The sequence below is a fragment of the Triturus cristatus genome, chromosome 5_1 (assembly GCF_964204655.1).
Source record: "Triturus cristatus chromosome 5_1, aTriCri1.1, whole genome shotgun sequence".
Lineage (NCBI taxonomy): Eukaryota > Metazoa > Chordata > Amphibia > Caudata > Salamandridae > Triturus > Triturus cristatus.
The window spans coordinates 419,729,244-419,741,360 of record NC_140587.1 but is presented as its reverse complement, the minus strand read 5'-3'; the positions used below and the strand labels follow the sequence as shown (position 1 = coordinate 419,741,360).

Sequence of the window (12,117 nt, the reverse complement as noted above, 5' to 3'; positions counted from 1 at the left end):
AAGACTGTGAGATTTTACATTTCAAACGTGCCGCAAAATCTCACAAAGGCCACTAAAGAGTCTTACATCCAACATTTTATGCACCTGGCACTGATTTCAGTCAGTCTGAAGAACAAATCAAAGTATCATATTTTGATATCTGATTACCAGAGCGCTAGTGTCCCCAAGACATATTCGGTAACAATTTCTTAATCGCCAGAACGCTGTAATTCTGTTTGTGAGTGAAATAGACTTATTTTATGTAAGCATAATTGCTGCAAACTTTATAGTTGCTGCAAATGTTTATTTCTTGCTGCAAAATCAAACCATATTCTGGAAAAGTGACTGCTACTCATGAGAGGTGATTTGAGAATAACGGTATTTTGTGTAATATTTTCTGCCCCAGCAGTAGCCTCTCTTCTAGGCAAATAACAGGTAGTTGTATTCACCCAACTAATTTGTTTTACGAACTCAGACACATAAAGGGCGTCGCTTGCTCTGCCAGCAGTGAATTATGTGAAATACACAGACCGTCTCAGCAGGGACTTAACACACCAAGCTACTCACCAGCTTACATGCACAATAGATATTCTTTAACTGATCGTATGTGTCCGTTATTCATTACAAATAAAACAAAAAGGAAGAGAATGAGTCTGAAAGAATATTTTTATAATAAAGGTCACTTCAGTTCAGGTCAAGGAAGAGAATGAGTCTGAAAGAATATTGTTATAATAAAGGTCACTTCAGTTCAGGTCACTCTGGACCAGCTTCAGCTTAACAAAGAAGGTCAGGCACCAACGTGATGCTCACAGCCAGGATCTTGCATGTCCATGTTAGTGCCGTTCAGAGGTTGACTAAGGCCCAGGGAGCAAGGATTTTCAGCGGTATAGGGCAGGGATGGGGGACGTCTGGTGTGGGAGGAAATAGACAGCCTCTTTAACAGCACTGTCTGCATCTACAGTGCTGCAGGCCAACAGCACTCTTGTCACTACTACAGCCAATCTAGAATCCCGAGCTGTTTGGGAAGTTTTGCTGCTCTCTGTTTCAAGAGCATATTTGCATACACGTGCCAGAGACATGCAGTGACTGGTGCCTCGCGACTCTAGCACTAAGCATACACCTTCAGCCAGTAGGGCAGATGGGCAACATTGTGCCACATGTAGCGGGAAATATACACATAAACCGAAAGAGTGAAAGGAAAATGAACACTCGCTGATACTTCCTCAGAAGACCATTACTCAAAAGGTATAGCGAAGTTAAAGCAGCCGATTCTTTGGTTGATACAGGTGTATGTCCAGATCCCTGCGGGAAGATAAAAAAGCCCTGACCCACATTCATCAAGAGTAAGTTGTCGCCAAATTGCGAGCCTTTCCTTCTCACTAGTGCCTTAAACTAGACTTCTGAGGCCTCTACCGGATGAGTTGTGCTATCACTGTGAGCCCTAGACACCCCAGGCACTACAGGCCATTGAACAGAGTGCTCCCTGATCCTTAGGAGCTGCGCGGCGACCTGTGGGAATGGGGAGCAGTGTTCTTGATGTGGTGACAGGCATGAATGGGACTGTGATGATACAAGCGCGACTATAGGGTTTACATAATGAGGGGCAATGTGACCACGAGACTGGCAACACTTCTTTGCCTCGGAGGTCGGGCAAAACATTACATTGGAGTGGCAATGGGTTGCATGGTAACAAGAATTCCACTAGTTCCAATTCTGCATGCTTGGTAAGAAGGAAATTTGAATTGTTGCAATGGTTACTGGGCGTGATGTAGGTATTGGAACAACTCTGGGGCTTTACATCCAGAGTCCTACAAGAATATTGGAATTATAACGATGATTTTCATGCTGAGTTCTGAGAAAGGACTGACATCCCAATGGTGGTTTACACCAGTTGCAGAAGGATAGCATGGATGTTTCTATGCAGTCCTTGTGTTCAAGCTCAGACTAGGCTGACACTGTGACACTATTGCACATTTGGGATCGGAGAGGGAGAAGAGCAGAAGAGAGACAGAGAATGGATTGATTAAAATTGTTGGGCAAGGATGGAAAAAGAGACCATAGCTGGTTTGAACATTTTTGCCAGGGCTGCTTATGGTTCCCAATCGAGCCCTGGGGAGAGCCAGTCTTTCTCCAACACTTTTCTGGCATCTGGATGTACAGCTTATGGAACAGCACCAGGGTTACATGAAAGCATCTAAACAACACTATCTCCACAGTCCCTAGTACCAGAGGAAGAGGGAGAGACCCGTACTCAGCACCTCTATATATTTTCTTTCTAATGGGAACTGACCACTTTAATATTCAGTCCACAGGGAAAGTGGATGTCTGTTCCAGTAAGGCTGATGTTCATCCTACAGAGATCTCCTCTTGGAGGGTAAATACTCCAGTTTCAACACCATGAGTCTTATTGTAGGAGCACATCCCCACAGATGTAAATGTGAAGTACATGTAAGTGAATATAGTGATTTATACTTCTGGTCATGCAGCCTTCGATTCAATAAATGATCCACCCACCATCACTGCACTCAAAACACTTATAAGATTAGTTTGACCTAGAGGTAACATAGAGGTCAGGATTTGGGCACGTGTGGCCACAGATGCGCCTTAGCTTCACAAGGGCTTTTCTATTTATCGTGGGATTTATTTTGGTGCAAAATGGGTTTTGGTCTTATTTTTAACTAGGGATCCTGTAGGATCGGGCATACAAATTTACAGTGAATATTTCTATTACAATTTTATTATAATACATTATTGAATTGTAATTTAACCATTAAGTCATTTTTTCTATTTACAGAGCTCTGGCACTTACGTATCAGGAGCATCTTGGAGTGATATATTTAACACTTACAGAAGACCCGAGTCCTCGAATCATTATACACAATAGATGTTCAGTCACACTGCTTCTGAAAGAAAATATCAGAGGTATAGATTTTTACTGATACAATTTAAGACCCATAAAAGCAATGTCCCTGTTCCTCTGTTCATGGTTTATGTTTTATTTGTCTTCATCAAAAAAGCGTTGTGAGAAAATTACAACTCTGTAACTGTCACTTGTATGCTTGGATCCTTGTTTTTAAGTAGTTTTTAAATTGAACATTGCCTCTGCCTTTTTATGCTGAATAACCCCATGCTGGTTTACCAGTGAAAGTCCGCAGGAAAAGTGGAGATAGTCCAGATATGTCTGACTTTTACCCCTTTAAAGGCCACAACACATTTTGTAGGGGTACTACTATCTTGAACGGATTTACTCTAAACCAAGCGAAGAAACATGAATAAGTTAAGTTCTCCAGTATTGGGGTATCTTTCATAGATTCACATGCCTGAATCATTCCCCGTAGTCGGAGTGGGAGTCCCACGGTACATAAAAATAGCAATATATATGCATATAGAAACCATATCATAGGTAACCTAGAACCAGGAAGTAAAGTAGCCAGAAATCAAAAGGAAAAAATCCTCCACTTTCATGACTCGTCCAAGTCATTATATATAGTCCAAACTACAGCCAATCAGGCGACAGCACCACCCAGAATGTTCTCCTCAGAGGCTCAGGCTCTCAGATTTTCTACCGCACGTCATGTGAAGGGAGTCTCCCTGAGCTCTGCTCAGTTCTTCTCAGTTTTCTTTGGAAACTTTTCCTGTTAGGATGTCTTCTTCAAATAAATCTCTCTTTCGACCTTGTGAATCTTGTGGGAAGCTCCGGCTGTTTTCAGAAGATCCCCACAAGAAGTGCATTTACTGCCTTTATCCTGACCACCAGGTGAGAGACTGCAAGATCTGCAGAACTTTCCCACAAAAGACTCTGAGGGACAGAGAGGGGCGTCTATTTCTGTGGCTACAGAAGATAGATTAAAGATCAGGACAATCCCTTATCTGAAGTTGGGAGTATTGCCTCTGTCCAGACTTCGTCCTCTAGAAAGAGGATTGCTGACACAGATTTATCTTCTCCTGGGGCTAAGGTCTTGAAGAAACAGCATACCTCCAAGAGTGCTGAGTTGCCTTCTACTTCAAAAAAAGGCTCTTCCACCTTCTAGGAGTAAAACTATGCCTTCTACGCCCCCGAGAAAGATTGTGAAGTCTCAATCTTCAATTGAGGTTTCTGACAAGGATTTACCTCAGAAACGGGGTCCCTCGTCGACGAGCTAGACGACGACGCCTTCGTTGACGAAGCCTTCCGTCGCCGCTACGAAGACGTCGACTGCAACCTTCTCGTCGCCGAAGCCACAGATGATAATGTCGTTGGCGTCTTCGCCGTCGACACTGGTATTCATCTCGGTCAGACCAGTTCTGTCGACGAAAGAGATTAAATCTACTGTCGACGCTCCTTCGACGACGAAGATTAAAAGAGTGTCGCCGACGATTGCCTCGTCGACGACCGTCTCGTCACCGAAGTCCGTCTCGTCGACGATGACTCCATCGATGCCCACCTCCTCGACATTACCACTGTCTTCATGTACGGCTCTTCAGGTTTGGTCTTCGTCTACACCTGCAGTATCTTCTACACTGTCTACGACACCATTTATACAATTGACTCCGTCTACAGCGACGTCTTCTTTACTACAAAGACGTGGATCTTCATTGGAGGTGCTTTCTCCAATTTCAATCTCTCCTTCTATGGTTCCTCTTAGGTTACCTGAACAACTACTGGATTCTCAAGAGGATGATGAAGAGTCAGATGAGGGAGATAGGTTTCGTACCGCCAGGAGCCCTTCTGAACTCCTCATTAAGTACCAAGATGTGGATCAAGATGACAAATTTTGTTCGGAGACGGTTCCTTCAGCTCCAGATCCAGTTCCTATGGCCCAAATGCCTTTGGCTCTTTTAAACAATCTGCAGTACATGTTGGATGATTACTATCGCCGTTTCCCTCCATCTGAATCTGCTTCTTTATACCGCCCACACCTGTGCCTCAATCGTCATCAGCTTTGAGGTCGTCCAGGCCACATTCTCCTGTACCTTCGCTGCACTCTCAGGACGCTTACATCTCTGATGACGATAGAGAGGAAGGAGAATTGGATAACAGATTACAACTCACGGAATGGGATGATTACCAATTTCAAACTCCGTCACCTTCAACTCCTGCTCCTGTCGACTCTCCTTCTGTTGACATTGGAGGTTTTCACCTTCTTATGGAGAGGGCTACACAGCGTTTTCTACTTCCTATGGAAACAAAAAAGGATGATTGTTTCCTTTATGATTTTGAAGACCAACCAAGAAAACAAGTACGGTCTATTCCGATTATTGATTTCATTTGGCAAGAAGTATTAAAAGTTATGAAAGGTCCAGCTTCTGTTCCTGCGGTCCTGCCTTGATAAAAAATACAAGGCGCCAGACAATTCGCCTGCATGCTTGATAGGCTAACCAAAGGCAGATTCAGTTATCGCCCAAGCAGCTCAACGACAAGCGCAAAATCCCTCCTCTCCGCTGTCCACTCCTCCGGATCGGGATGGTAGACGTCTGGATGCTATTGGAAAGAAGGTGTCCACTATGGCAGCAACGACAGTTCGTGCAGCAAACTCACTGGCTATCTTAGGACGATATGATAGACAAATGTGATCGGACATTTCTCCCTACATCGACATGTTGCCTGAGCCCTCTAAGTCAGAGGCGCTTAATATCCTCCAGGAAGGGGATCGAATCTCGGCTGAGATTATTGATTCATCGGTGGATGTTGCATCTACAGGTTTTCAACAACTGGCAGGTTCAGCAGTCCTGCAGAGACAGGGCTGGTTAAAATCAACATAATTTCGCCAGGAGGTTCAGGCTAAAATAATTGATATGCCTTTTGATGGTGAGTCTCTTTTTGGACAGCATGTTGACAAGGCCCTACAGGCCATTAAAAAGGATACAGAGACAGCAAGCTCTCTCGGAACGCTTCAGTTTCGCAAACCGCCCTTTCGGGGTGCGATAAGCCGCGGATCCTTTTCTAATCGAGGAGGATATAATCAGCAAAGACAATTATCAGTCCTATCAAAGTAATCAACGTTACTCTTCCCAGCAACAACAATCATTTAGACAGCAACCATATACCTCCTACTCGCAAAATAGAAGGAAGTCTACCTACCGCGGGCGTGATACGTCCAAGAAGCAGTGACAACTGCCACCTGCTCTACCGCTTACCACGTTAAAAGTTGGAGGAGGAATCTCCCGTTACTACTCAAACTGGTCGAGGATAACAACAGACAAATGGGTCTTGGATGTTGTAGCCAGAGACAACGTTCTAGAATTTGTAAAACTTCCCCCAAATTCTCCTCCCAAAGGACCACCTCCAGCTCACCTCTCAGAGTTTTTTGCCAAAATAAATTTGATGCTGCAAAAAGGAGCGATCGAAGTAGTCCCTCGATTGCAAAGAGGAACAGGCTTTTATTCCAGATTTTTTCTGATAAAGAAGAAATCGGGAGAATGGCATCCCATTCTAGATCTTCGCTCCCTCGACAAATATCTCAAGACATTGTCCTTCTGGATGCTAACTCTGCAAGAAATCCTTCACCTTCTCACTGTGGGGGATCATATGACCACCCTCGACCTCCAAGACGCTTATTGTCATGTACCAATTCTACCCAGACACAGAAAGTTCTTGAGGTTCAGAGTGGCTGGCAGGGACTTTCAATTCAAAGTCCTCCCTTTCGGACTATGTTCCACACCCCGGGTCTTTACCAAGGTCTTAGCACCGGTGGCTGCACACCTTCGGCTGGAGGGAATTCAAATTTTTCCTTATTTGGACGACTGCCTTGTCAAGGTGAATTCTTTCAACATCGCAAACGTCCATACTCAGAGATGTCTATCTCTTTTCCAATCTCTGGGCCTCTCCATCAATTTTGACAAGTCTCACCTCGTCCCATCGCAAAACAGAACGTACTTGGGAGCCATCATAGACACTTGGCGAACACAAGCCTTTGTCTCAAACGACAGGCAACTGAAACTTTGCAAACTTGCCCAGCTACTGCGATCAAAAGAGTGCGTTTCAGTCCGGCAGTTCAAGTCGCTTCTGAGGATGCTTTCATCCTGCATTCCTCTGGTCCCCAACTGCCGTCTCAGAATGAGACCTCTGCAAGAGGAACTCAACAAACAGTGGCTACAAGTTTCGGGATCCTTCGAAGATCTCATCCACATCACTCCTCAAATAAGGGACACTCTACGATGGTGGACTTACAAGAAAAATGTAGCAGCAGGCTGCTCATTCCTAATAGAAGCTCCAAGCTTCGTCATCACCACGGACACCTCCCTAGAAGGAAGGGGAGCTCACCTGCAAGGACTGACGGTAAGCGGAAGATGGGATGCTCAACAACAAACTTGGCATATCAACCTCTTGGAATTGCTGGCGATCTTCCTAGCCCTAAAATCTTTTTGCACCATCATTCTTGGAGCATCAGTGTTGATCCGGACGGACAACACAACAAGTATGCACTACTTGAACAAACAAGGAGGGACAATATCCGCACTATTGTCTCAGCAAGCCCAGGAGATTTGGGATTGGGCGATCAAACATCGGATAAGTCTGACAGCAATACATGTCCCGGGAGTTTCCAACGTTCTCGCAGATTCCCTCAGCCGATCGACAACTTCCATTCACGAGTGGTAGCTCCAACAACTAACCTTGAATCGTATTTTTCAGGAGTGGGGTCGGCCCGATCTGGATTTGTTCGCGACCAGTCTGAACCGCAAATGCCCATTCTTCACAAGTTGGCTTCCCCACAAGGAATCGTGCGGGAATACTTTTTTGATGAACTGGTCGCAAATTTATGCCTACGCTTTTCCACCGATACCGTTGGTTCCCAGGGTTCTCTGGAAAATGAAGAAGGAGCCTTGTCGCCTAATACTCATAGCTCCCAGGTGGCCTCGCCAGTTCTGGTTCACCAAATTCCTCCTTTTCTCTGTATGCGATCCCATTCAGTTGCAACCAATACCGAACCTTCTATCCATTCAGAATGGTCAGATCTGCCACCCGGATCCTACATCCCTGCACCTAGCGGCCTGGCGCCTGAGCACTTTGAATTCGCACACTTAGATATTCCTTCGGACTGTAGAGAAGTCTTGGCTAATGCTAGGGCGCCTTCCACAATCAAGACATACAGGGTTAAATGGAAACGATTTTGCATTTGGTGCCATGACACCAACGTTCATCCAATTCATGCAAAACTGGAACAAATTTTGCCTTTCTTTTTGCATTTGGCAAGATCAGGCCTTTCGCATTCTACCCTTAAGGTATTCTTAGTGGCTATCTCCAGATTCCGACAGGATAGTTCCAACTCTCTTTACTCTTCTAGGATCATTCAGCAGTTCTTCAAGTGTTTGTTTCGCATGTTTCCTCCCATTCGCCATCCACCTCCATCCTGGCATCTGAACGTTGTGCTCTCACAACTCATGCGCCATCCTTTTGAACCTATTCATGAGGCAGATTTAAAACTTCTCTCATGGAAAGTCTCTCTACTATTAGCCCTCGCATCTGCTAGGCAGGTCAATGACATTCAAGCCTTCACTATAAAGCTGCCTTACCTTCAATTTACCAGAGATTCGGTAGTGCTATGCACTAACCCCACTGTTTTAAAAAAAAAAAAACACATTTTATTGCCTTTTATAACGCTCACATCAGAAACCTGCAAAATAGCATTGCACATTGGTCTTGGGCGGGAAGTACAACCCATTGACCTGCTGCTGCTGTCGATATCCTCGTTGTGCCCCCTCAGCGCATGACAACTTGGAAGTTCACAGTATTCCCTTAGCTATGTATTATGCACCTTGGCTATACCCCCCCACTCCCGTCAATAAAACCTCAATAACAACAAAGACCCCCACCTCCCCTCACTTCTGTCTCCCCTTGAGTATTGTTCAGATCGATTGATATGCTCCCTGGTATCCCAGGCGTGGATAGGGTTGGCGCGCCAGAACCTTCCGTTGTGACCCCCTTCTGCACCCGTGCGTGCTAATGCTGTGCCCATTCTCGCTTTACTATTGGGGGACCCCACCTTAATCCGGTCCCTGGGGGTGTTCTACATGTTGGATTCTCTCTGGTGTGGAAGCCCCCGAGTCCCTGCCCAGTCACAGTAAGTCCGCCACCAGCCCTTCCCATGCCTGGGCCCTCTCAGGCTTGCCCACTCCCCACCGTGCATTCCGAAGCAGGACCCTGCTCTCCCAACCCGCCCACTTCTCCATCTCACGTCTCCATCTGAGGACATCAGGGCCCCCCGGCTTCTTCCAGCTACTAGTGATTTCCCGCTTTGCCAAAATAAATGCTAAGACCTGGAACTTTGATGTGGTTTTGGTTTTAGCAGAGTGTGGAAATAAATGGAGCAGTACGTGGGCTGATGTACAAGGGACCACCCTTTCTGTCACCCTCGCTGTCACTTGTGTCACTTCTTGCCAGTAGCGGGTTAAGGAAACACAGCTCCAAACCATATGTATAAACGTCGCACCCTGTTCCTGACACCTCGGGCATCTAGCATCTGCATCAACAAAATATCGGTTAATGCGTTCTGGAGTTAAATAGGCTTGGTGGAGTATGTAAAAGCTGATCAGGTTAAACCGGGCATTTCGAGATATTTTGGCAGTTCGCTCCAAAACATTGTCCCAGTCCTTATCCGCTAGTGGCCTGTCAATGTCGTCCTCCCATTTGCGTCGCAATCTATCTAGTGGTTGCGTGGATTCCCGTCTAATAGCTCTATATAAGCAGACCACCACCTTGATGGTACCACCCGCCAAGCTCATATATTCGCAGGTGTAGTGCTGCTGAGGTTCCACCGTCCCCGCACCCCAGTGGCTCTGTATCGCTCCCGTGACTGCCCCATGTAGGAGGAAGTGTCCTGGCGGTAGGTCCCAGTCCGCCCTGAAGTCCTCGAAGGAGAGGAGCTCCCCGTCCCGGAACAAATCCCCAACCTTTGTCGCCCCCGCATCACTCCATTCGGTCAGGCCTTGCCACTGTCCTCCGTGAGGGAGGGCCTCCAGTAGCGGCAACGCCATCTCTGGGGAGTAGGGGTGCTTTGTTTTAGTTTTCTGCAGGCATCTGCCCCAGCAGCGATGTATCACCCTGTGTTCGTTACTGCTGATTTCTTGGGGCCTAATCGTCCTCAGCAGGGTTCGGAACACAGCGGACCCCTCCTGGGCGAACTGAGGCATCTCCCTATCTGGGTCCCTGCCTCCTGCAATCCATTGTGTGAACCTCTGCAGTTGTCCTGCCAAATAGTAAGCCTCCATGTCAGGCATTGCCATGCCTCCCCCCAGTCTGGGCCGCTTTAAGGTAGTGAGGGCTACTCTTCTGCGTCCCGACCCCCATACAAAGGCCGACATGCATGAGTCCAGTTCCGGAACCAGGCCGCTGATATCCAAATTGGCAGTGTCACAAAAAAGTAGAGCAGCCGGGGTAATGCCACCATTTTAAGTAGCGAGATGCGTCCCATCACCGAGAGAGGGAGCTTCCCCCAGAAGGTCATGGTGTCCTTAAGCGACCGGAGCGCCCTCCCTATGTTGTCCTCCTTCACGTCTTCCATCATGTGGAATATGTGGACCCCTAGGTAATGGAAGCAGCGGGGCTCCCATCTCCGATTTCCCAGATTCAGAGGGGGCCTCGCATCCCTCACCAGGGAAAACAGTTTGGACTTCAGACAGTTCACTCGTAGCCCCGATAAGGAGCCAAAGCGCTCCATCATCGCCTTAGCCCCCGGAATAGTAGGAGGTCATCTGCGTATAACGCCACTTGGTGTTGTATCTCTCCCATCTGGATTCCCCGATACGCCCTTCCGGACCTTGCTATACAGGCTAATGGCTCCACTGCCAAGGCGAATAGTAGCAGAGACAGGGGACATCCCTGGCGTGTCCCCCTTTCCACCCGATATTGCGCCGATATTGTGCGACCCGTGTGGACCCTTGCCACTGGGTCAGCATATAGTAACCATACCCAGCCTATAAAGCCCTCTCCCAGGCCCATTTTGGGCAATACTGCGTATAAGAACCCCCATTCGTGGCTATCAAATGCCTTTTCCATGTCTATGGTGAACACCGCCCCTCTCTGCTCCATCGTTGTTCCTAATTCGATAATGGACAATAGCCTGCGAATATTTAGGGTTGAACTCTGGCGAGGCATGAAACCTGCCTGGTCGCGATGTACCAGAGGCACCATGTAGGGGAGTAATCGCGTTGCCAATATTTTACTTAGAATTTTAAAGTCGAGATTAGGCATCGACAAAGGGCGATATGATTCGCACTCCAGGGGCGACTTGTCCGGCTTCAGGAGCGGGACTACCACTGCCTCTCTAGTCGTGCCCGGCAAGTGGCCCCTCTCCCTGGCCTCTGCGTACATCTCGACCAGCCTGGTGGTCAGTACATCCACGTATGCAGCATAGAACTCTTTAGGGAGCCCATCAGTGCCCGGCGTTTTCCCTCTCGCCAGTGCCTTAATAGCTACTCGGATTTCATGGTCTGAGATTGCGGCTCCCAGAAGCTCCGCCTACTCGTCCGTCAGGGCGTGCATCGGAAGGTCTGCCAGGTAGTCCTCCACGTCCCCCTCCCCACTGGACCCAATGCTCGTATACAGGTGCTCATAGTATCCCCGGAAGCTGTCATTAATATCGTCCTGCCTATACAGACGTCGCCCTCCCGGTCCCGTCAATTCTAGTATTGTGCACTCCCTATGGGTAGGGGTGGCGAGCCACGCCAGCAATCTGCCCGCCTTATCTCTCTCCGCGTGTGTTCTGTCCATATAAACCCGGTAATCGACGCACCTCAGTCGCTCCTCCTGTACTGCCACTTCCTCTTTCGCTTCGACCAATTCCTGCCGTAGGTCTGGATCATTCGGACACCTGCACTCCACTTCCCTCAACGCTCTGTCCGCCCTTTCCACATCTGCCAATAGTGTACGTCGCACCCCTATGGATAATGCCATGCAACGCCCCCTAATCACTGCCTTAAAGGCCTCACATTCGTTCACCCTAGAGTCCGTAGAGTGTGCGTTGTTCATGAAGTATGTGACAATTTGCTCCTTAATCTCATGGTGGAAAACTTGGTCCTCAAGTGCCTCTGGATTAAGGCGTCAGGTGGGGATGGGCTGACGTTTATGCCCCCATTGTAGTCGGGCTAACAGAGGATTGTGGTCGGACACCGTTCGGGTGAGGTATTCCGTCTTGTGGAGTCGGTGTGCATGTCTGGTGA

At 47.5% G+C, this 12,117-nt stretch overlaps 1 protein-coding gene across 1 annotated transcript in view; it reads left to right on the top strand.

Moving 5' to 3' along the window:
* The window catches only part of VPS13B (vacuolar protein sorting 13 homolog B), a 2,934,705-nt gene that overhangs the window by 2,787,164 nt on the left and 135,424 nt on the right, over nt 1-12,117 (top strand). Inside the window, exon 53 of the mRNA XM_085605186.1 lies at nt 2,774-2,901. Within this exon, the coding sequence (XP_085461312.1) occupies nt 2,774-2,901 (128 nt within the window). The remainder of the gene's footprint in view (nt 1-2,773; nt 2,902-12,117) is intronic.